General features: G+C 36.8%; 1 protein-coding gene across 1 annotated transcript; it reads right to left on the reverse strand.

Annotated features, from left to right (window-relative positions):
• Positions 1–90: 90 nt before the first annotated feature.
• ZMYM1 (zinc finger MYM-type containing 1) lies at positions 91–26,273 on the reverse strand. Its single transcript, XM_019429845.2, is given in 11 exon segments — positions 91–3,067; positions 3,809–3,846; positions 4,511–4,648; positions 5,531–5,684; positions 8,019–8,100; positions 8,102–8,223; positions 8,311–8,479; positions 14,389–14,638; positions 14,828–14,900; positions 16,740–16,909; positions 26,038–26,273. Coding segments are annotated over 10 exon segments (3,423 nt in total). The 5' UTR covers positions 16,836–16,909; positions 26,038–26,273; the 3' UTR covers positions 91–766.
• Between the last annotated feature and the right edge of the window lie 238 nt (positions 26,274–26,511).

Here is a 26,511-nt window from a genome sequence, read left to right on the forward strand (position 1 = left end):
TATAAATGGGTCAAGTAGATACCCAACCTTCTTCTTAAGTGAAAATGCAAAATTCCACTGGGATTAATAACAGACTGGCAAGAACCAAAATGTTTGGGAACAATGTTTATACAGATTGAAGGAAATAGGCAATCTCACACATGGTTGGTGATGTGGCATCATGCATGGCATAATTCTTATAGAAATCAATTTGCCAGTTATCTATCAAGAATAAAAATGTATAAATTTTCTGACCTAGTAATTCCAATTTAAAATTTTATCTTCGAGTTAACTCACTCGTGCAATATGACCTATGTGTAACGTTATTAAATGCAGCATTACGTATAATGGCAAAATATTGTGAAGAATTAAAATGTTTGTCACTAGGGACTATTAAAATAATTATGGTACATCCATACAACGAAAATTTATGCAGTTATGAAAAAAAATCAAGAAACCCTTTAAGTACTGATATGGGACAATCTCAAAAATATGTTAAGTGGAAAAGACAAGTTGAAGAACAGTGTGCACTGCAGAGTATGATCTATGAAAAATATCTCCAGAAAGATATCTGAGAAACAGACAACACTACAGGGAGAAATGGGTACTAAAAAAAGGGAAGGAGACTTTTCACTGTACACCATTCTGGTTTTTGAATTCTGAATCAAGTGAATGTTACATGTTCTGGTGAAAAAAAATTTTTCTTAGGAGATAAAATTTTGAAATAAAAACAAACATTCCAGCAGAAATACAAAATTCTTTTAGGTAAAACTCAAATTAGCAAGTGTTACATCTCTTTCATTGGATGGATAAACTTTTCCACAATCCCACTGAGTCTTTCAGGTTCCATCAGTTTATTTACCAATTCCTGCTCAATAGCCATTAGGGCTAGGCCACTAAGCTTCTCTTGTCCCATGGTATGACATAAATATGTTTTAAGACGAGGCAGTGTAGAAAATGAGTTTTCGGCACTTGAAGTAACTGGCCAAGACAAAGCAATATATAACAGCTTTGATATGCAAGGAATATTATTGTGAAGACCATGCTGGATAAACAAATAGCCAAGATTGATGAAGTTGATACAATCATAATCTATGACAAAGTTAAGCTTTGCATATTGCCGATAAAATCTAAGTTCTGGGATGATGTCTGCGTCAAGTTTATAAAATTCTTGGACATGTTTGGCTGTTGCTTCATTTAACGGTTCATTCCATTTAAATAATAGTTCTGAAATTTGCTTCATTTTGCAATAATCAAACTCTGAAAAACATAATTTTAAATTATTTAATATAGTGTCCAATCCTTGGTAATAAATATTAATTTTATATTGTTCTTCTGTTGAGGTAGGAAAAAAAGTACTATCTGAATTGCCAAGATCTATTGTTTTCTGAATTTTTCTTCTTTTCTGAAAAGAAGGTCTTTCAACTTCAAAACTTTTACTGGTTATTTTTTGACATATTTCCTCTGTTCCATCCCAGATAGTTTTGAAATAGACGTCATTTCTTTCAGATGATAAACATTCCAAAATTGCTTCTATTTTTGAAGACAATGAAAAAATATCTATGGTTTCACTCTGAAGCTCTTTGGAAAGAATTCCTGTAACACTTAACACTCGATAAAGAAATTTCAAACAAAAGATAAATTCAAATTTGGAAACCAATGTTAACAAATCACTCAATTCATCAGCCAAACTTGTATTTGAAGAATGGCTTGCTACAAATTCCAGTGTTTCAATAATCTCTGGAAGACCCTCGATCACTGATAGTAACATACGATCATGGGCTGTCCAACATGATTGTGATGTATGTTTCTTGCATGTTTTGTTTTGACTTAGTTTACAAATATTTTGAAAATGTGCAGACATTTCCCCAGACATATGAATAGTGTTGAACAAAGAGCTGAGAGTATTTAGAGTAATTCGGAGTTCTTTTACTTCTTTACAAAACCTAATTACTGCTAAATCCAAAAAATGGGCATAACAATGTATGTACAAAGCTCTTGGCTCTTCTTTCTTGAATTCTGCTGCAACTTTATTAAATTTTCCCCTCAAATTCATGGTACTATCATAGGCCTGGCCGCATATTTTACTCAAATCAACTCCAATTTGCTGCAGGTAAGTTTTGATAGTTCTATGTAAGTCAGTCCCAGTCATCTCTTCAACATCTATGAAACCCAAGAATCTTTCTTTTATTAAGACAGCCTTTGACATTTTTTGTGGGTATCTTACACAAATGGAAAGCTGTTCTTTAGTGGCACTATCAGTTGTCTCATCACATATTATTGAAAAAGCTGGGGAGACATTGATTTCATTCACAATATCTTGCAGTATTTCAGTCTTTATTATTTCAATAATATCATTTTGAATTTGTGTACTATTATAGAAGTCAACTTGTGAATTCAGAAGTCGGAATACTTCCTCTCCTTTATCTTTTGCTCTGATTTCTAACAATTCTAAAAAATTGCCTTTATTCACAGTTGAAATCGACTGATCATTTCCCCTTAATGATAAACTCTGCTTCCCAAGAAATAAAATATTTTCAATTATAAGCTTTAGGTACTTTTTATTTCCTTCCATCTGTTTTGAATGGATAGATAAATTATCATTGACAGCTTCATCACAAAACTGGGATTCCCTCCAAAACTGCAATGACTTCAAATGCATTTCACTTTTTTCATGCTTTCTGAATTTTTCCAGAGTCTTTTTCCAATTAGAAATTCCTTGGGCTGCTAATGATTCTCCTCCACAACTAAAATTTTTTTGGCAGAACAACTGGCATGAGTAACAGAATGTCACATCCTTTTTAATACTGCTTTTCAAATGCTGGAAATTTGAACACCAAGATTTCTTAACACTTCGTGATTTATCTTTAACTTTTAGTACTTTGGAAGTAAATTTTGGATGACATAGTCCATCACTTATTTTCACAGATTTCATATTGTATGTAGCATCTTGGTTTGACACTTGATCTTTCTGTACTTCTACACTGGAGCCAACTGCATTCTGACTGGATATTGATGAAGATGGTGAAAGGCTTGACTGTTCAACACTATTATTAGCAACACCAGTACTTGATTCACTGGGTAAACTCTTAGAAATGTTTGGGAGAAAAAAACAAAAACATTTGTTTGAACAGTTATCAAATGATTAAAATATCAAACATATCTATTCTAATAACACAAGAAAATGAATAGGTACGTTGCAACATGAGCTCCACTAGGGGGAAACATTAACAATTATTTATAACGTAAAGTTGCGATCTAGATTCAACATTAAATGTTCAAAGAATCTTGGGGTGCCTGGATGGCTCAGTTGGTTAAGTGTCTGACTCTTGATTTTGGCTGAGGTCATGATCTCATGGTTCGTGAGATGGAGCCCCCTGTTGAGCCCCTCTTCAGCGTAGAGCCTGCTTGGGATTCCTTCTCCCTCACAGTCTGCCCCTCCCCTGCTTGCTTACGCATGCTCTCTCTCTCCCTCAAAATTAAAAAAAAAAATGTTCAAATAATCTTTTGGTATGTAATTGTAATAAAAATAATTTTTATTGCTCATAGGACTATAGTATTGAAAAAGGTAATAAAGAACCCAAAGGAAAAACTATGACTAATAATACTTATGTTTAAATATTCTTAATAATTTCAAGTCAGACCTGAGACTTGGGAAATTGAATATGAATACCAAAAGATGTTTATTGCTCAACTTTTTTGAGTTCTAGGATGAAAACAGGAATGAATGTGGTCATATATATGTATATATATGAATTGTGTGTATATACACACAAATATACTTAACAAAGAAAATACAGCATCAAAAAATATTAGGAACAAAACTTACATCTACAATGACATTTGCTGTTACTGAAGAAACTGTATCTGCTAAAATAAAATAGAGTATCATCAATTCAAGATCTTATACTATAATCTACAAAATAGCATCATAAACCACAATTGCTTATTTCGTATCAGACAACAAAAACAAACTTAGAATAGGGGCGCCTGGATGGCTCAGTTGGTTAAGCGTCTAACTTTGGCTCAGGTAATGATCTCACGGCTCGTGGATTTGAACCCTGCATTGGGCTCTGTGCTGACAGCTCAGAGCCTGGAGCCTGCTTTGGATTCTGTGTCTCCATCTTTCTCTGTCCCTCCCCTGCTCGTGCTCTCACTCTGTCTCTCTCTCTCTCTCTCAAAAATAAACAAACATTTGGGGCGCCTGGGTGGCGCAGTCGGTTAAGCGTCCGACTTCAGCCAGGTCACGATCTCACGGTCCGTGAGTTCGAGCCCCGCGTCAGGCTCTGGGCTGATGGCTCGGAGCCTGGAGCCTGTTTCCGATTCTGTGTCTCCCTCTCTCTCTGTCCCTCCCCCGTTCATGCTCTGTCTCTCTCTGTCCCAAAAATAAAATAAACGTTGAAAAAAAAAAAAAATTAAAAAAAAAAATAAACAAACATTAAAAAAACTTAAAACAACAACAAACTTAAAATAGATTTATCAAGGATGGGAAAACAGTGTATATGTCAAATATCTTTATTATCAATTTTACCTTGTGAGACATCAGAGTTCATGATGGGTAGGGAGACATGAGTATCTGCCAGTGACACTATATTGCTTATAATTGGAGTTGTATCTTTCTTTGGAGAAAAGAGCCCCGTTGAAGCATCATGTACCATGGAAACATTTACTGATAAAAATAAGAAGATTTCTCAAAAACCAGGCAGAATCAATCAGAAAGCATTATTTAATAACAAGTTATTTCAACAAACAATGGAAATATCTAATAGCTTTAGGTATTGCTGGATATGAAGTAAGGCTAAGGAATAGGTAGGCTCTTTAGGATAACACATTAATAACCTTAAACTGATAAATTACATTTTCTATTATTTTGTATATTTTATCTTTGCATACAATTTCTTAGTTCTTTATACACCATTTGCTTGAAATTTCAAGCAAATCTTTACATGAAATTACCCACAAAGAAGAGAAAAGAGATTCCTATAGAATCTCCTAATGGGTATCATTTCTAACACTTCCAAGATTCTTAACCCTCAACATGAATGGAGCTAGACTGGTTTCTAAGCTAACAGTGCAGAGATTTCCATCATAAGCCAGTTTACATAATGTACAAGCCCCAGGAGAATCATTCACTTTATTATCTATGTAAATAGCACCAATGGTTCTATAGGAGGCTCTCTGATGGAATACAAAGTTGGCTCTGGGTTATTTGTGCTTTTCTACTAGTGAACTTCAAACTATTTCCAACTAGCTCTACTTCCTGTAAAAAATGTAACTAACTACTAGCCTTGTTTTTACAAAGCAGGGTTGAGTACAAAATTCTATATTCTAATACAACGATTTTCATAAATAAATATTAAGTCTCTGGTGGTGAAGTAGACTTTCTTTTACATAAAACTACTGGAAACTTTTTTTTGCAACAAGTTTTGCATTGTTTTGATTTTTAAGTCAAAAACTTAACCTTGAGATAAATCAAGGTTATAAATTAAAGGAAAGCAGTAATATTCTTCAATAGTTTCTAATCCTCTGATAACTGCTAAATAAACATTACCTGTAGAAGATTCCATCTTAGCTTTATTGTAAGCAGAGAAACAATTAATAGAACAGAAAAGGTCTGTCTTCCCCAAGTCATTGGTGGTCTCAATCATTTCATCTGAGGGCTTCAATGATTTGCAAAGAACAGATGTAAGTGTTTTGGCTGGTTTCTGTTTAGAGATTAAAGTAATATTCATATTCCCGGTATATGATATATATTGTTAACAAGCAAAACATATCCACCATTACTGCTATTAGCTGAAATATAATAAGTAATGATGATGAAGCCCTGTTTTACACTTTCCTAAAAGCCAGGAAAAAAAGGCACTACGGATTACAATGACTAAAATGAGGGAAATAGATCAATCCAAAATATAACTATTTGTGTTATGTCTCAGATATATATTAGTTGCAGCAGTAATATATACGCAAGCAATGAAGGAGGTCACAGAAAATGTTTCTCAATCCAGGCAATCAAAGCCAACTGGATAAATAAATAAAAGCCTTAAAATTATATCTCTTTCCTCAATTCCACTTTGGATATAAACTCAGGGAAGCCTTTTATTCGTGCTAAGGAGGAGCCAGAAAAGGGTGCTTAATTAAGTTATAACATGCTGTGAGAATTACTGTTTTTCTAGGCTAACTTCATGGTAAAAATTGCAAGCATATTATAAGAAGGCAGCACATAAGCAGTAAGATGTATAGAATATAGTGCATTCAGTAAGTGTACAAAGGTAAAGGATATAAACTGAGGTTCACCATCTATTGTTTCTACTGAAAGAGGAATCCTCATTCCCGGACTAGGCAATGGTGAAAAAGAACTGCTTTGGGGGACATAAAGTGCAAAGACAATTGAAAATATATAGGTTTTCTTCTGTGAAAGAACAGGATATTGGCAAAGGAATAATGAAACAAAAAACAGAGTCTAACTTTGAAAATTCTTTTACCCTTTATTAGTATGACTTTTTATACTGAGACACCCCTAACAATTCATCAATATTTAACATCAAGTAATAATAGTACTATGTATCATCTGTAGTTAGTTAATTATTCATATGGGAAAAGTAATAATTAATTTACTCTATTAAGATGTGGGGGGAAAACAATGTGGTCAAAGTATATTTATATCAAACAATCCACTTAAAAAAAAGTCACCCCATTTTTAGATTCATAGATTTGAACAATTTTCTAAATCTTTTTTTTTTTTAATTTACATCCAAGTTAGTTAGCATATAGTGCAATAATGATTTCATGAGTAGACTCCAGTGATTCACCCCGTATGTGTAACACCTAGCACTCATCCCAACAAGTGTCTTCTTTAATGCCCCCTTACCCATTAAGCCCATCCCCCCACCCAGAACCCCCCCAGCAACCCTTAGTTTGTTCTCTGTATTTAAGAGTCTCTTATGTTTTGTCCCCGTCTTTATATTATTTTTGCTTGTCTAATTCTGGATTACACTTAACTAACAATATGGATTTTCTCCATTATCACTATTACAATAATATCTGATATGCAGGGTGTAGTGTTAAATGGTGCTTTTTAAACTCCTTTACCCAAACCAGCCCTACCCCATCACATAGGCTGAATAACTAGGTACTCAAAACAGGCTCTTAAAAACAGGACAAAGCCTATTTATTGAGTGTGACTGATAAAGAATGAAAAGATGGAATGGCATTTCTTGCCTTCAGAAGGCTCCCATGCCTTCCATTCTCCCATTTCTGGTCCAAAGGCAAGATACTCTCATGGTGTGGACATTCTGTCATAGATAAAAGGTGGCTCATAAATGACCTGTTTGAATTGTTCAGACTTGCTGAGAATCCCATCTTCAATTGCTTATTTTTAAGGAAGAATTTACAGAGATAGGGAGTTGGGTCTCAAAGCATCATCTGAACAAGCAAGACAACAGTCCCACCTCATGAAAGGGGCTCAAACCACTAATTGTGTTAATCTCATTTAGTCCACCAAAGTAGAACCAGCTTCTCTGCTCTCAGAACCAACCACCAAAGGTTCTCCCACCAGAAATAGAAGATTATTTCTCACAGATTCAGATAAGCCTGTGACATTCTTGATTCACTTTAACCTTGCTTAGGGTTTAAGAAAACAGAATTAAAAACACCTTTGTGGTTGAGTCTTACTGACCAGTAGGCTATTGTTATTTCTGCTATCTCTAATCTCAGTTTATAAACAAGCTTCTATCTGCGTGGCTTTTTTTCAAGGCAGATGATCATCCTGAGATATTTTAGGAAAATCTCCATACAGCATTTATCATGAATTGCTATGTAAGAGCAACTGTCAGAAGTCTTCAGAAGTCTTTCATTTCATCTCCTTCAATGTGTTGCCAACTGAAACTATTCCCAATGGTACTAAAATCTAATCCCCACATTTTCCTGAAGTGGAACCACTCACAAGCAAACTAATGGAAGGAACTCAATCTTGGATTTTTCATTTAGTCCCATGCAAATTCCAGTGCAGTGGTCCTTATGCAACAGGTCTTTATTTTTACCTGCTTATATGCTGTCATACCCTTTGAACTAATAAAGTAATGGGACTGGCCTTTCATTGGAAGTATATGCAACAGACTAGACAGTGTGATCGTAAGCCCTACAGTTCTCACAACAGATCACAGGAGGCTGTTCAAGTGAGAGTGAAGAACAGGCATTACTACAAAGACAGTGTTTCACATTCTGATATTTTACTTCATACTGAATCTAGGATTTAAAAGAATTCACTAAAAATGCTAATATTTAAGCAAAATAATCAGAATCCTTAAAGTTTAAAAAAAAATTACAACTTACAACAGTAGTCTTCTGACACATGCTGCACTTGGTTAAAATGTTATTAGTACATATGGCAACAAATGCTTTTCTTTTTTCTTCATATGATGAAAGACAAGACTGGCTGCAAAAATTTTTGCTAGAGTCATCCAGCTGGATGCTGATCACATCCTTTAGATTTAAAATGTCTCTGAAAATAAAAACAAGGGCACTATTAAACACTTTTATAAGTTAAAGCACACTCTCAAGTAACCCTCTCCCGTTTCACCTACTTGAGGAGTGTGCAGCAGCAGTAATAGCCTTGAAATAAGAAAACCTTTGGTATTTAGTTCTAGGACTTACATTCAGTAGTGATGGATAAGTCATTTATACTCTCAAATGTTAATTCCCTCATCTATAAAGTAGGGACTATAAATTTTTTTGTAGTATTTTTTTTGAGAGAGAGAGAGCATGAGCTGCAGAGGGGCAGAGAGAGGGAGAGACAGAATCTGAAGCAGGCTCCAGGCTCTGAGCTGTCAGCGCAGAGCCGGAAGCGGGGCTTGAACTCACGAACCATGAGATCATGACCTGAGCCCAAGTTAGATGCTTAACTGAGCCACCCAGGTGCCCCCAAAGTAGGGACTACAAAGCACATCTGAGAGCGTAGTTTTGAGGACTACCTAGTCTGTATTAGTTAGTGCTAGTCATAACAAAATGATGATGAGAAATCACATATTCATTCCTCAGCAAATTTGGAATCTACAAAATATATCAAAGTACAGTCTACAAAATTCCAGAGATCCTCCAGAGACTTTCAAGGGGTTCACAAATCAAAACTATTTTCATATTAAAATGTTATTTGTCTTTCTTGTGTTAACATTTCAAGTGATGGTGTAAAATCAACAATGGGCCACTGCAATTCCACTCCTAGATATGCACCCCAAAGAAGTGAAGGAGTACTCAAAAAAGGATAGACACATGCATGTTTCTAACAGCACTATTTCAAATAGGTAAAAGATGGTGCCAAGCTGGCTCCATCAGTAGAGCATGCGATCTCTGGACTGTGGGTTCAAGCCCCACGTTGGGCCTGGAGTTTATGTAAAAAAAAAAAAAAAAAAAAGCTAAAAGATTGGAAACAGCCCAAATGTTCACCAATGAATGAATGGATGAACAAATTGTGATATATCCATACAGTTGAATATTATTCAGCTGTAAAAAAAGAACGAAGTACTGATATACATGTTATAACATGGATAAACCTTGAAAACCTTATGCTAAAAGCCAGACACAAAGGGTCATATGTTGTATGATTCCATTAATATGAAATATCCAGAAAAGATAAATCCCCAGCAAGAAGACAGACTGGTAGAGACAGAACATTTTACTTTGGAGAACAGAAATATTTTGGAATTAGACACCCTGAGTATACTAAACATTACTGCAATGGCTTTTTGTTATGTGAATTTCACCTTAATAAGCTGGGAGGGAAAAAAAAGGCTGGATAAAACGTTTGCCAGAGCCTTAGGCAAATTAAGGCACTTGCACCAAAATGTCCTAGTATTTGTTATTCACTGCCATACATTCACTGTAAAAATCAATTTATTGAACTTCACCCTTGACAACCTCTTTTCAGTATTCTGTGATGAAATGGGACACAGGCATAAAGTACTTCCCCTGCACACTAAAGTATGATGGCCGCCTCAAAGAATATCTCATGTGGGAATGTTAACAGTTACAACCTAAGGTAGCTACTTTTTTTGTGGAACATATTTTCACTTGAAAGAACAAACTATTATCCAGAAGTGAGTATCTGGTAAATATTTTCTCAAAAATGAATAAAGTAAGACTGTAACTTCAAGATAAACTGGCAGTATTCATTGCCAATGATAAAATTTGAGCTTTCATTGAAAATTAGAATTTTCAGAGGTGCCTGGATGGCTCAGTTAAGCGTCCGACTTCAGCTCAGGTCATGATCTCATGGTTTGTGAGTTTGAGCCCTGTGTCGGGCTCTGTGCTGACAACTCAGAGCCTGGAGCCTGCTTCAGATTCGGTGTCTCCCTCTCTCCCTGCCTTTCCCCCTTTCACGCTCTGTCTCTCAAGATAAATTAAAAAAAAAAAATTGAAAAAAAGAAAAATTAGAATTTTGGGGGTGCCTGGGTGGTACGGTTAAGCCATTGACTAAGCAAGTCAGTTAAGTATCGGACTCTTGGTTTCAGCTCAGGTCATGATCTCAACAGTTTCGTGAGTTTGAGCCCCATATCAGACTGTATGGTGACAGTGTGGAGCCTGCTTGGGAGTCTCTCTGCCCCTCCCCCACTCGTGCTGTCTCCCTCTCAAAATAAATAAATAAGCTGAAAAAAAAAAAAAATTAGAAATTGGAAAATCTGCCACCTCCAATTTGATTGCTTCCCAATAGTTAAACTTTCCTGATGAGATTAGTAGTGATGATGAGGATTATTTTTGGGGGTGGTGATTTTTTTTTTTTTTTTTTAGCAAATGTGATTTTTGAAATATTGCATAAAGAAATATGTTAACATTTAGAAGATCTGCATAACTCAGTGAACCATTATTTCCCAAATTATTATACCAGGTAACAAAAATCATTCATTTATGGGTAAAAAAAACATTCAAAGTACAGACAGACCAATGATTGTAACCTAACAAGACCAATGAATTTTAACCAAACAGTACAAAAAAATTTTGATATGGTTTCAGATTCTACATTCCAAATAACCTTTAACAATACTTGGGTGGAGTGCCACAGAAGAGCACCACAAAATCTAAAAGGCTATTAAAACACTCTTCCCTTTTCCAATTACATATTTGTAGGATCAGTTTTTTTTCACACTTCAGCTAAAACATTTTCCAATGAACTGAATACAAAGGCAGATATGAAAACTCAGCCAGACATTAAAGTGGTTTGCAAAATAAAATCATGCTTACTAAATTTTTCTTAACATTTCTTCTCATCAAATTAAAAAACATATATGGCTAGTTTTCATTAAAAAATCTTATTTATGTAGGGGCATCGGGGGGGCTCAGTCAATTGGGTGTCTGATTGTTGATTTTGGCTCAGGTCATGATCCCAGGTTGTGGGACTGAGCCCGTCAGGCTCTATGCTCAGCATGGACCCTGCTTGAGATTCTCTCTGCCCCTCTCTCTCTAAAATGAATTTTAAAAAATATTATTTATGTCAACATGCACTGAGTTATTATTTTTAAATGACTGTTTTTAAATAATGAGCTTAAAAATTTCTCCATTTTAATTTCTAACACAGTATATATTAGTAGATATAACCTATGAACTAAAGCTCTCTGTCTCTTCAATAATTTTTAAGAGTATACAGGGGTCCAGGGACCAGAATGTTTGAGGACTGCCAAGATATCTGGCTACTTAGAACGTTCAGAATATCAATCATTCAGTGTAATAATTATCCAGATGAAATACTCCTGAAATCAGCACTATTTTAACACTTCAACATTTACAAATTTTTAGTGTATTATGATCTTTCTGCCTCTTAAACAAATGGTACCAAAAATAACAGGTTCATTTCATGAACCCCAATCAGTCATTTTACTGGTTTAAGATACAGTTCTAAATGCAGTATCTGAGTTGTGCTATCCTTGTATTTCATTTGACAAAAATTTTTCTAGGTTTCACTGTGTGCCAGCTAGTGTTTAGGCACTGGGAATATAAACAGGAGTATGATCTGGTTCCTAATCTCAAGAGGTTCACGGTCTAACCGGGGCAATATCAATTTTTTAAAATATTAATGCTATGATTAATATTATGGGAATTATGAACACTACTGAAACACAGACCATGGAACAACTACTCCGAGTGGTTGGGAGTTAGGAAGAGAGGACGGAATGGTGTGCGAATAGACAAAAGGTAAAGATATTGGAGGCAGACCTTTAAGACAGAAATTAGCCAGATAGAAAGGGAGGCAGAAGAAACTGCATCGGCAGAAGCATGAAGTCTGAAAACGCTTACTGGTTTTTACTGCTACCAGCATACTAGATTGCTGGTTTCTAATCTACTAAGGCCTTATAAAGAAAAAATAAAAAAATGAATTTTCTTAAAAGTGCCTACAATTAGCTTAAACTAACTCTTAAGCATCAACTGAACAACTTTCCTATATATATAAGTGTTACAGCATTAGTGCACAGGGATATTCTGAACTCTATTGGTTGCTTTCAGGATCTCTGGTTGGTTCCACCTGGGATACTAAGGTACAGAAACAAGAGTTCTTCAAAAGAAGTCTTCTCTAACATAATTTAAAATGTCATTTTCAAAGCTAACTTTCATTTGGTTCATAAAACAGAATAAAGATTGCAATAACTCAAAACAGATTTTAAATCACTGCTATAAAAGAAACTTCAACAAGGACTGATAATTAGCTAAAACTTGAGAACTACGTATTAATGCAAGATGCTAATAAATGTGAAGGAAAAACAATTTCAAAACAAGCACAGGTTACTCTGAAAAATGGATGGACTCTCCTAGCCTAAGCACTACCACCTTTCCACCAACGTATACAATAGTATTTTGCATCAAAAAAAATTCTGTATTCCAAAGAAAGTAAAACTTGTTTCTTGTTTTTGCTTATACTGGATTTCTTTGCCTTAGAGAACTTACTATATCTTTCCTGTTTCAGCCTTTTCAATCTACCTGGGAGATGTGCTGAAGATGTATAATGGGCCAAAATAGTAACATGATACCTTAACTTCTGAGGGCCTCAGTTTCCTCAAAACCAAAAGAAAATGTTTGGACTGGATGATCTCTAAGGTCCCTTCCAGTTTTATGTTTCTGCAGAGAAAGAAAGCAGACTGAAGAAAAGTGCCTTACAGCCCTTAGCAAAAAAGAAAAAAGACACAGTATTGAAGGGTTGAAAAAGCACAAGAGAAAGGTCAGTTTCAGGGTCTAAGACTTGCAGCAAAGGGTAACACCAAAGCGCCAGCAACCAATAAAAAGGATTTGTAAGTTTGTTAAGAGAGTAGTAATAGTAATAATTAACATTTACTGAGTTCTTATTACATGCCACTATTGTTCTATCACTTAAATCTATTATTTAACGCTCATAATTCTTATGTACATTGAATTAAACAGATGGGAATACTAAGAAGTTCTCAGTGCTTTTCAAACTTTAGCATTATATACGTATCATCTGGGGACAAAAGCACTTCTGATTCAGTGGGTCTGGGTGAGACCTGAGATTCTGTGGTTTTATTTAACAAGTTCTCAGATGATACTAATACAGCTGCTATAAGATACAAAATATAACCATAAATGGAGAAAGCAAGATTCAAATTATGGCAATCTGATTCCAAAATAAGACATCTGAAAGGAATTTATTGTATTTACAAGCAAAACTGGTGACCTATGTGTTTTCTTCATTCTGAAACAAAAACATCTAAAATTTAGCAATAGCATTTCATGAGCGTTAACAAACCAGAATATTATGATAGGAGTCTCAAAGCACACTGATCTACATATCAGGGTAGAGTTCAAAGTTCTGGACATTTTCCACTAATTCATTATGAAATTAGTACTACTTCCTTTCTCTGCATCTAAATTGCCTTACATATGTAAAAATTAAAAAAAAAAAGTTAGCAATAAAGACCCCGACAGTAGCTCACAGAAATCTTGAAAAGATATCTATCCATTTATGTTTACCTGTGACTATTCGATTTTGCAAAAGAATCAAATAACTTCATTACAAGAGAAACGTTATATAATTTTATACCTTGGAAGATCCAAATAAACTGTTATATGATTAATGTGTTAGTGCATCCTATACAGTTAAATGATAAAATAGAATGGGCATGTAATAATCCCACTTATAGAGAATTTCGACTAGAAAGAAAAGTAAATTTCAGAAGTCACACTATTTAAAGTTGAAGAGAACTAGAACTCCCTATGTTTTAATTTGTGCAAATCTCTCAATAAAAAAACTATTTCTGAAGAATCTAATAAAGGAAGTGAAAGCAGAAGCAGCTTCTTTTCACTAAATCAAGGTGATACTACTTCAGAAAAAATGAAAATGTAGGTAATTACAACCAAGACTGATCGAGCTCTATGTAGGGGAAGTAAAAGTGGGCATAATTTAGAATTATATACTTTGAGCAGTTTGAACAAGTTTTCTTGGGAAGAGCTGGTGAACTGGCAGATGAAATGTATTCGGTGATACAAAACGTGGAGCAGAAGAGCTGAGTAGACCCCTTCCTCTGATAAGCAGTTTGCCCCTTCTGAAGAATTTTTTTACAACCAGAACAGGAAACCTGAATAGCTGTGGTTGAAACTGAAGGAAGCATTTTATTCATGCCAGATGATGTCAGAGAAAGCTGAATGCTTGTAGTCAACTGTGGAGCTATAAACACAAAACAGGAAGGAAGAAAATTAGTATTTACATAAAATTAAGTAGGCATTCTTTCATTTTCATTTAGAGGTTATTTCTCCTGGACGTGAAACCCAAAACAAACAATGCACACTATTCAAACATATTCTAAAAAAGCAGAATAAATTGGCTATTACATTTAGAATAAAGTGATTCTATTACCACTGTCTGAAAATGTAGTATTTATTTTCAGTTCATTCTCCTGAGTTTTGGGCTGCTGGGCTTGACAATACTCCTAAAAAAGAGATGAAAATAATGAATACACTGTGTATAAAACCAGCAGTTATTCAATAGAAAATGATAAATTATGTTTAAGTCTGTTCAGTGAATTGTATAATTAAACTGAACCATAGTACATAGGTGAACACTCTCCTTTTGGTGATCTTTGACTGACAACACCAATAAATCACATTATGTGTAATCATAACTAGATGTGACTTCAATAGTTTTTGTTCACACAGCCCTTCAGGAGCTACTACAAACAGAGGAGACACACTCAGTAATGACATCTATTTTCCATCCTTGTTCCAGTCATTAATAGCTAACTGTCTTCATAAAGACCATCAACACAAAAGTTGTTGGACTGGCCTAAATGAGTCTTACAGAGGAGGATGTTTCAGAGCAGCAGACAAGCTATCTAAATGTGATTTATGTGTTTGAATGTCCATAGACTGAGGAAGCAACAGATACTTCCTAGATGGACAACATTCCCCAGTGACACCAAGTCAATGAGAGTCATATCCTTACTTGATACTGACTTACTTTAGGCTATTTCTAAACTGAATATTAGAAATAAATTAAAACTGGGGCCACCTGGGTGGTTCAGTCGGTTGAGCATCCGACTTCAGCTCAAGTCATGATCTCATGGTTCATAAGTTCAAGCCCCGCATCAGGCTCTGTGCTGATGGCTCAGAGCCTGGAGCCTGCTTCGGATTCTGTGTCTCCCTCCCTCTCTGCTCCTCCCCCAATTGTGCTCTGTCTCTGTCTCTCAAAAATAAACAAATGTAAAAAAAAAAAAGTTTTAATAAAAAAAGAAAGAAATTAAAACTGAATTTACTTTTTATTTCATTAGAAATTTCAGCTGGTTCATATATAAACATTCTAAGGAAAATTTGGCCCTAGTACAGAATACTCACAGCTTGAATCAGTTTGTCACTTATAGGTTTTTTAGGATATATCTAAAAAAGTTTAAGAATAAACATGAAACTAATTTGGGTAAGATAATTACAAAAAAAATACAAAATTCTAAGGATTGAAAATGTACTAATTCTACTACTTCAATTGAGTCAGTAGCATAAAAACATACAATTAGTTACTCGTATGGTTTCTAGTTAATAAAAATGAAAAAAATGTGTTACCCTTAGCTAGGCCCATAATATCCTAGGCAATCCTTGTATCAATCCAAAAACCCAATTCCAAACATCTATTCTTCTCTCAAATCATATTCTTGCATATAGTTGTGATGGCACTTGACACAATATACTTTATATGATTTGACCAACTACTTTAGGGAAGATAAAGATTTAAGATTCTCTTTTCTAAGTTTATTTACTTTGAGAGAGAGAGAACACGTACATGTATGTATGAGAGTGAGGAGAGGGGCAGAGAACAAGGGTGAGAGAGAATCCCAACATGTGGGGCTCAAACTCACAGTGAGATCATAACCTGAGCCAAAATCAAGAGTTGGAAGCTTAACTGGCTGAGTCACCCAGGTGCCCCAAGATTTAAGATTTTAAACCCTTAGGGACGCCTGGGTGGCTCAGTCGGTTGAGCGTCCGACTTTAGCTCAGGTCATGATCTCACAGCTCATGAGTTTGAGCCCCATGTCGGTCTCTGTACTGAGCTCAAAGCCTGGAGCTTGCTTTGGATTCTGTGTCTCCCTCTCTCTCTGCCCATAACCCACTTGCATTCTGTCTCTGTCTCTCTCAAAAATAAACATTAAAAAAAATAAAAAGAAAATTATTTTTAAAAAAACAAAAAAAAAAGATTTTAAACCCATAAACCAGCATCTGCATAACTGGAATGTACACTTAAACGCTGTTCTAGAAAAAAGAAAATAAAGTAGAATACTTACCTGTGCATTGTCAGGTTCTGTCTTAATTTCATCCAGCTGCCCCAGTTGTGGTGCCACTGCTTTGTCACATTCGCTATCTATCGGTGATTCTTTCATCTTAGTATCTGATGCAAAGGAATCCACTAGTTCCAAACTAATGAATTTCTTCTTGGGGAATAGTATCCAGGTTCCTAACATAAAATATGAATTAATGGAGAGCCTGATTTTAAAATTAGTCCTTTTAAATATGGTAGGTTTCTGGAAACACAAAAGGTCTTTAGACAGCTTGGACTCAAGGTTCCTTCACAGTACCAACACTGGCTTTCTTCCCTTCATTCATTCACTATTCCCCAATATAGCTTTGCTGTATAATTCTCTGGTAGACATATCTATGCTTTCTTCTGGGACTAGTCCTCTCCACTTCTATTCCCCCAGGCCTGACTATAGCATAAACCACCAAACTCACAAGTTTACTTTTAACTTATTAAATAGTCTTAGGAGGGGCGCCTGGGTGGCTCAGTCGTTTAAGCGAACGACTTCAGCTCAGGTCACGATCTCACAGTCCGTGAGTTTGAGCCCCGCGTCAGGCTCTGTGCTGACTGCTCAGAGCCTGGAGCTTGATTCTGTATCTCCCTCTCTCTCTGACCCTCCCCCACTCATGCTCTGTCTCTCTCTGTCTCAAAAATAAATAAACGTTAAAAAATTTAAAATAAATAAATAGTCTTAGGAAATGTAAAGTCTTCTATCCAAGGTTAATCCAAATACCTGTACTCACTACCTCTCCCCCAACACTGCCTTCCTATAGAGCCAGTTATTATCTGTATCTTCAACTCTACTTCCCCTCCTTATTGGTTCTTCACATATAAACATTCAAATACATTCAAGGATCCAACTTTTAAATTTTTTTTAATGTCTATTTTTGAGAGTGAGAGACATAGAGCATGAGCACAGGAGGGGCAGAGAAAGAGGGAGACAAAGAATCCAAAGCAGGTTCCAGGCTCTGAGCTGTCAGTATAGAAGGATCCAACTTTTAAAGCTATTGCCCTCTCTCTGACTACTCCCTTCATTCATCCTTGAAATTCTCCCTTTCCTTGAATCCTATGACTCCAAGACCTATTTCTCCTATCTCTTTGCTGGTCTTCTTCTCTTTAAGTTTATTTATTTTGAGAGAGAGACAGAGAGCATGAGTGTGGGGAGGGGCAGAGACAGATGGGAGGGAGAGAATCCCAAGCAAGTTCCACAAGGTCAGCAAAGAGCCTGCTGCAGGGCTTATCTCATAACCCATGAGATCATGACCTGACTCAAGATCAAGAGTCAGATGCTTAACCGCTGAGCCACCCAGGTGCCCCACCTTTTAAATATGTTTTGAATCTATTTTTCCATTACATTTCATGCCTGCCTTCCTCCACCCCCATGAATGGATTTCTTTTTGGTAACTAGATAAGATAGCTAAAATCCAAAATCACAATATAAAAGACTGTTGCGCATTCAGGCTTAAAAAATAATTCCAGGGGCATCTGGGTGACTCAGTCGGTTAAGTGTCGGACTCTTCATTTCAGCTCAGGTCGCGATCTCACAGTTTGTGAGTTCAAGCCTCACATTGGGTTCCAAGCTGACAACGCGGAGTCTGCTTGGGATTCTTTCTCTCCCCCTCTCTCTAGCCCTCCCTGGCTCAAGCCTGCACTGTCTCTCAAAATAAACTTGAAAAAAAAAATCCATTTTACAGCTTTTGAAGAACTAAAAGTGCCTTTTAAAAAATGTTTATTTATTTTGAAAGAGAGAGAGACAGAGCATGAGCAGGAGAGGGACAGAAAGAGAGGAAGAGAGAGAATCCCAAGCAGGCTTCATGCTGTCAGCACAGAGCATGACACAGGGCTTAACCTGAAAACCATGAGATCATGACCTGATCTGAAATTGAGTCAGACGCTTAGCTGACTGAGCCACCCAGGTGCCCCCACAAGTGCCTTTTGATTGCTCAGTCCTGAGGCTCCTTTTTCAAGGACAGACTGGTTCTTTGTATCTTCTTTTCTCTCATCTGAGATCTTTTCCCCACTTTTCTGGTAGCTTTTACTAAAATCCCTTATCACAAAGCAAAGAATTAAATGAATCCTTCAGGCCTGTGAAGTAAAATAAAAGCTCTTATGGCCTCTGCCCAGCCCATACCAGCAAAGTAAAACTCACTGGAAATTAACTATTAAACTATCATTCACCTGAAAGAAAATAGGTAAGTCTAAAAATAAATTAAAAACAAAGCACCTATCGGGGCACCTGGGTGGTTCAGTCAGTTAAGCATCTGACTTCAGTTCAGGTCATGATCTCGTGGTTGGTGAGTTCAGGCCCCACATCCAGCTCTATGCTGGATAGCTCAGAACCTGGAGCATGCTTCAGATTCTGTGTCTCCCTCCCTCTCTCTCTGCCCCTCCCACTTGCACTCTGTTTCTCTCTCTCTCTCTCAAAAATAAATAAAACATGGGAATGCAAGCTGGTATAGCCACTCTGGAAAACAGTATGGAGGTTCCTCAAAAAACTAAAAATAGAACTACCCTATGACCCAGCAATTGCACTACTAGGCATTTATCCACAGGATACAGGTGTGCTGTTTCTGAGGGACACATGCACCCCAATGTTTATAGCAGCACTATCGACAATAGCCAAAGTATGGAAAGAGCCCAAATGTCCATCAATGGATGAATGGATAAAGAAGATGTGGTATATATATACAATGGAGTATTACTCGGCAATCAAAAAGAATGAAACCTTGCCATTTGCAACTATGTGGATGGAACTGGAGGGTATTATGCTAAGTGAAATTTAGTCAGAGAAAGACAGATATGATATGACTTCACTCGTATGAGACTTTAAGAGACAAAACAGATGAACATAAGGGAAGGGAAACAAAAATATATAAAAACAGGGAGGGGGACAAAATATAAGAGACTCATAAATATGGAGAACAAACAGAGGGTTACTGCAGGGGGTGTGGGAGGGGGGGATGGGCTAAATGGGTCAGGGGCATTAAGGAATCTACTCCTGAAATCATTGTTGCACTATATGCTAACTAATTTGGCTGTAAATTTAATAAATAAATAAAAATAAAAATAAAAAATAAAACATTAAAAACAAAAACAAAGCACCTATGAGCTTTTGCATCTTGGAATCCTTCCAATGTGTCAGTCATCACACAAATATGAAAATAATGGAAAGCACCCTGAAAGTGTAATTAATCTGTAACATGTTTCTGAAGCAGGGGAAAACAGTATAGAACTGTTGGAAAAACAAAAAGAGCAAAAAACACATATGAATAATAAATCCAGTACTTCCTTTTCCAACAAGATGCACATTAATGTAAAATAAGTCCTAGAAACCCTTTTTTTTTTTAAAGATTTTATTTTTGGGGTGCCTGGATGGCTCAATCAGAGCATGTGACTCTTCATTTCAGGGTTGTGAGTTTGAGCCCATGTTAAGTGTACAGATTACCCAAGCTGTACCCAAGAGACAGATGCTGAACTGATTGAGCTTCTCAGGTGCCCCCCCAAAATCTTTTATTTTTAAGTAATCTCTACACCCAACGTGGGCCTTAAACTCATGACCCTTAAATCAAGTCACATGTTCCTCCAACTGAGCCAGCCAAGAATTGAAACCTTTTTTTTTTTAATGTTTATTTATTTTGGGGAGACAGAGTACAAGCAGGAGAGGGGCAGAGAGAGAGGGAGACACAGAATCTGAAAACAGGCTCCAAGCTGTCAGCACAGAGCCCGAAGCAGGGCTCGAACCCACGAAGTGCAGGATCATGACCTGGGCTGAAGTCGGGTGCTTAACTGACTGAGCCACTCAGGTGCCCTGAAACCTCTTTTTAATATAGTCTCTCACCTGCCCCAACTGGGGCTAAAAAAAAAAAGTTGAAGAGCATTAATTGTACTAGGCTCAATGTGGCACATATTCCTGATGGTTACTACTACTTGGTAATAACCAATTAAAACATTTTAATTTAAACCAAAGAGGAATATAACATGAAGCAAAAAACAAAATTCACATTAATTTTTAAAGTAAAACAGGAGACTGCAAAGAATTACAAGCTATTAGGAGTTATTTCTAGACATACAAACAGACCTCCACAGAGAATGTATGTACTTTCCTCCTGGAAAATTGGTACAATACGGTTTATATAAGCTTGATTCTCCAAATTGCTTACCCTTAATCTTTTAATTCTTCCCCAATATATTGTGCTCATACTGTTCTCCTACCTGTAAAGTCATTTTTGCCTATTCAAATCCTACTCAGCTTCTAAACCAACTCAGCTCCAAGTTTTATCAGATTGGTAAGAATTAAAAATAAAGCTGATAGGGGTGCCTGGGTGGCTCAGTCGGTTGAGCAACTGACTTCAGCTCAGGTCATGATCTCTCAGCTCGGAGCCTAAAGCCTGCTTTGGATTCGTATCTCTCTCTCTCTTTCTCTCTCTCTCTCTCTGCCCCTCCCCCGCTTACGCTCTGTCTCTCTCAGTCTCTTAAAAATAAATGAATATTAAAAACATAAATAAATAAATAAATAGCTGATAAATCTAGGGGTGCCTGGCTGGCTCAGTCAGCAAAGCATGTGACTCTTTTGATCTCCAGAGTCCTGAGTTCAAGCTCCAGGTTGAGTGTAGAAATTGCTTATTTAAAAAAAAAAAAAAAAATCTAGGCAAAACAGAGTAGTCTTCAGTATGATAAACCCTCCTACTGAAAACAATGATAAAATTAACAGGCTTTGCCCCTGAGGGCACTTTCCAGGGCAGAGGAACAAGCCCAAGCAGAAAACAGGCATACTGAACTAAGGAGCTGGGAGTTCTGGGTCACCAAAGTAGTTGGAACTCTAGAGGCACAAGGGAGAGGTGAGAACCAAGGAGAAATAACCCCCCCAATTTGCATACAAGTATCCTCCTCCTCCACGTATTAGCTGACTTCCAAACTGCATATCAATACTCTGTAGATATGAAACAGAAAATAGCAACTGGGAGTCTAAAGAGCTGAAAAGAGATTATAGAAGCTTTGCAGAGCTAAGAACAAAGTTGAAATTTAAGCCCAGCAAAGGTAGAGGGGACTTGGTAAAGATCTGGACTTGCAGGTGAGACTCCAGGGGAGCACCATGTGCTAGGAGTACAGACCAAAACCCAGGAGAAAAGACTACTCCCTAGAAGAAAGCAAACCAAAAGTAAATAAGCCCTAACAAGGCCTAATACTAGCCTCAACAGGATTAATGTAATCTGTAAGAACTGTCTGCCTGCCTACAGGAAACAGCACTCTCTGGAGTTAGTGCAGTTAGTCTTTAAATTTTTTCATCCACAGTGTTCACAGTACAGTAAAAATGTATGGGTACACCCCAACCAAAAACTCCCAAATAAGACTGACTGAAAATCAATTAAAAGAAAAAAGACAATAAAACTGACCTACAGGTGGCTAATATTGGTATTATCAGGCTAGGTCTTTGGCACATTTGAGAAAACAGAGAAAAAGAGAAGTTTAGCAGAGTCCTGGAATTAAAAAAAAAAAAAAAAGAGTTAATGGAAATTTTGAGAATTGGAAAATAGGGAAATTAAGAATTTAATAAATTTTATATCAATAGTAGAAAGTAGTTCAGACTAATGCATAAAAGGGTAAAACTACAAAAAAATGTAAGTAACATGTGGAGTATGATAATATATCTATTTACAGATGTAAACAGAGTCCCAGAAAAAGAGAAAACAGACAATGCAACAGATATAATATTTGAAGAACTACCGGCTGGACAATTTCCCCCAGATAAAGAAAAATACCAAACCACACAAATTCAAGAAGCTCTATGAATACACAAATGAGGAAAATACAAAAGGGAAACACAACTATGTATGTTATAGTTACACTGGTGAAAACTAAAAATAAAATCTTAAAAGCAGCTGAAGAATAAAGACATAACATACAGGAGAACAAAAATTAGAATAAAGTTGTTTTCTTGTCAGAAACAAGTTAGTCCAAGATGCCTGGGTGCCTCAGTTGGTTACGCATCTGAGTTTGGCCCAGGTCATGATCTCGTGGTTTGGTTCCTGAGTTTGAGCCCATATCAGGATCTCTGCTGTCAGCAGGGAGCCTGCTTCCGATCCTGTGTCCCCTTCTCTCTCTGCCCTTCCCCGCTCACACTCCTTTCTCTCTCAGAAATAATAAATAAATTTAATTTAAAAAATAAACAATGAAGTCCAGAAGCCAATGGAGTATTTTTAAGATGCTGGGGGAAAAATACTATAAAATTCTCTAGTCAGTAAAAATATCCTTCAAAAATAAAGGTGAAATAAAGACATTTTCAAATAAATGAAAATGAGAATTTATCACAAGCAAACCTATACTGTAGAAATGCTAAAGAAAATTCTTTAAGTGAAGTACTCCATGGAAATTTGGTGTAAAGACTGGAAAGGGAGAAGTAAATAAAACTGCTTTTATTTGTAAAGAGCATGATGGTTGTATACATAGAAAACCCTAAGGAATATCCTCTCTCCCTCAAAAACAAAAACAAAAACAAAACTTGAATAAGTGAACTTAGAAGGATCATAGGATAATACAACATCAATATTTAAAATTTTTGTCTCTCGGTGGCTCAGTCGGTTTAGTATCCGACTTCAGCTCAGGTCATGATCTCGCAGCTCATGAGTTCGAGCCCCGCGTTGGGCTCTGTGCTGACAGCTCAGAGCCTGGAACCTGCTTCGGATTCTGTGTCTCCCTCTCTCTCTGACCCTCCCCTGCTCATGCTCTGTCTCTGTCTCAAAAATAAATAAAACATTAAAACTTTTGTCTCTCACCACTCCACCATTGTACTAGAGGTTTCAGTCAGGTTAATACACAAGAAAGAAAGAAATCTTGAGGGAATAAGTAAAATTGTCATTATTTATAGATGACATGTTCTATACATTGAAAATCCAAAAGGATCTTCAAGTAACTGCTGAAATTATTAAGTAAATTTAGGAAGGTCAATATTCAAAAATCATTTCTTTTCACTATAACAATTAAATATTTTAAAACAACCATTTTCTACAGCATCAATAAAACATCAAATACATCTAATGAAATATGTCAAGATCTCTACAATGAAAAACAAAACAATGCTAAGAGAAATTAAGAAAGATATAAATAAATGGAGAAATAAAGCATGCTTGTTGATTGACTTAATACTGTTAGGTCAGTTTTCCCCAAACTGAGCTACAGATCAGAATCCCAGTTTTTGTGGAACCTGCAAGATAATTCTAACATATATGCAACGTATACAGAACCTAGAATAGCTAAAATAATCTCAAAAAAGAAAAAAGTTGGAGGACTTACTAGTGGTGTGGTCACAAGAAAAATAAAGTGACTAATGAATGAGTCCAGAAGCAGTTATACTCTAACATTTTACTTCTTTGCATTATAGCTATTTCTTTATACATGGCACTCTGCAAAAACTTGTTTTATTCACTTGTGTTCTGTAAGCTTTTTTACTATCTTGATAGAAAAGCTGGAGGGGCGCCTGGGTGGCTCAGTTGGTAAAGCATCAACTTCGGTTCAGGTCATGATCTCACAGCTTGTGAGTTTGAGCCCTGTGCCAGTCTCTGTGCTGGCAGCTGAGAGCCTGGAACCTACTTTGGATTCTGTGTCTCCCTCTCTATCTGCAGCTCCACAGCTCACATTCTGTGTCTCTCACTCTCAAAAATAAACATTAAAAAGAAAAGCTGGAGGCAGAAGGCTAAATGCTTTTCAAACCAAACTAAAATGTCCTTGCTTAGTTCTACAGGCAATGCGGAGCCACTATTTATGAAGTATTTAGGTACTGGAATTAGAGTAACGATTAGGATGTCCCAACACTCTATTATAAATACACTGCTAGCACAGTATAATTACAACAATTTAAGTGTATGCAAGGTAAAAAGCAGAAAAGAGGGAAGAAATCTTCTAGAAGATAAAATTTGAGCTAGGTTTTAAAGTGTCTACAAAGGATGATGAAAAGTATATTCCAGGTATAGAGACGGCATGTGCAAAATGACAAACGTGGGAACTGTAAGAAGCGGAGTTATTGTTAAAGATAAAAAGTAGTGCTAGTGCAAGGAAATAACATTTGAGAAGCTGACATGGGTCATATCAGAAAGGTCCCTGAACACCAAAATCCTTGAACTTAACTCTTGTAAATCAGTAGCTTTAGGGGTTCAGCAAACATTTCATTCATATTATTTTAAAAATGTACTTTAAAAATCATGAAATATACTTAATTCTATAATATACCAAATGTTAAGTATTTTAGAGACTTCCAAAGCCTCAATTTATGCCAGATTAAGTGACCTTCAGAAAATAGTTTTTCCTGCCATCTAGCTGAATACAGCTCAATTCCTTGTAGCTACAGCTCAATTCCTTGTAGCTTTGTCAGTGACGAGTTAAGAGGACAGCTTTTCACCTATCCTTTTTGGATTGTGACCTGTTATATGCTCACTCACAGAAAATCCCAGAAGCAAATTCATTATTCTAGCAAGGGCATCTACTTCCCTAATGCTCTTGCTTCAACCTACAAGTTAAATGGCAAGGGTGCCTGGCTGGCTCAGTCGGTAGACCATGTAACTCTTGATCTTGGGGTTGTGAGTTTGAGCCCCACCTTGGGTACGGAGATTACTTAAAAATAAAATCTTAAAAAAAACGGCAAACTGTTGAATCCTGATACGGTCAAGACTAAAATTAATATAGTTTTGTTATAAATATTTTATTTTTAGTTCTTGTTATAAATTTTAAGTTCTTGTCTTATATATTTGTGATGAGGAATACAAGTTACTGTCAGGTGTTACTAGTGATCCAACTCTTGCTGAAATTGCATCCTAAGAAAGCTGGAAGTTACTGATTGCACACACTAATCCATGCAAACCAAAATACTCTCAATCCCCGTGCATTAAGGCAAAATACTGAAATAAAATGATAAAGACTGCACCTTCATCTAATCCCGATTTTATATCCCAATTCAACGAGTCAAACTTTTGTAGTAACTATTCAATCTCTTTTAGTTGAGATTCCGTATACACGTCTATTTGCAAAAGAACTTCCATGATGTCTTTTTTTTTTTTTTTTTTTTAAGTTTGAAAAGTCACCACGGCTTAATCGAGAGCCACCGGTACGATCAGATGAATGTTTTAAAAAAAGAGGCCGCGGACAGAGACCAAACGCCGAAAGCGCAGTTACGACGCAGGGGCAGTGGGCGGCGAGAAACGCTGGAAATGCTGGACAAGGATCCCCCGACTCTGCGGACAAGGTTAAAGAAAAGGACAAACACAACCAGGGGCCTGACCCGAGTTCCCGACTCTCACATGGCGGAAGCCGCACGCAAGGAACCATCTTTAGGACTCCGGCCCGACCCGACGCTTCTTCCTCCCTCTGACAGACGAAACTCTCAGCCCCTTTCTGGTAAGGCGCGGGAATAAAGACCGACAACACAGCCTCTTAAGGAGGCTTACTAAATCCCCTCAGTGAGGATCGCCGCAGGACGCTTCTCTAAGGAACTTAACTCTGACGCGAAACAGTCAGGTAGACCCCGCCCCTTTCCCGCCGAGCTGTGCGGCCGAGCATGCGCAGCGCAGCTGGCCGGGAATGATCCAGTTCCCCTTAGCAACAGAGGGCGGGAAGAGCGTTTACAGTCCCGTGGGATCTGACGTATGAAGCCATGCTAGATAGCCACAAATTTGGACACTTAGAGGCTGGGGCAGCGTCGGGATGGACCCAGGAATGGCAGTTAGATTTACTGGATTCAAAAGATGGGTCTCTTAGCAATTTCTGTAAATCCC

This window comes from Panthera pardus, unplaced genomic scaffold (genome assembly GCF_024362965.1).
Source record: "Panthera pardus isolate Hobbes unplaced genomic scaffold, ASM2436296v1 HiC_scaffold_11, whole genome shotgun sequence".
In the NCBI taxonomy this organism is placed as follows: domain Eukaryota; kingdom Metazoa; phylum Chordata; class Mammalia; order Carnivora; family Felidae; genus Panthera; species Panthera pardus.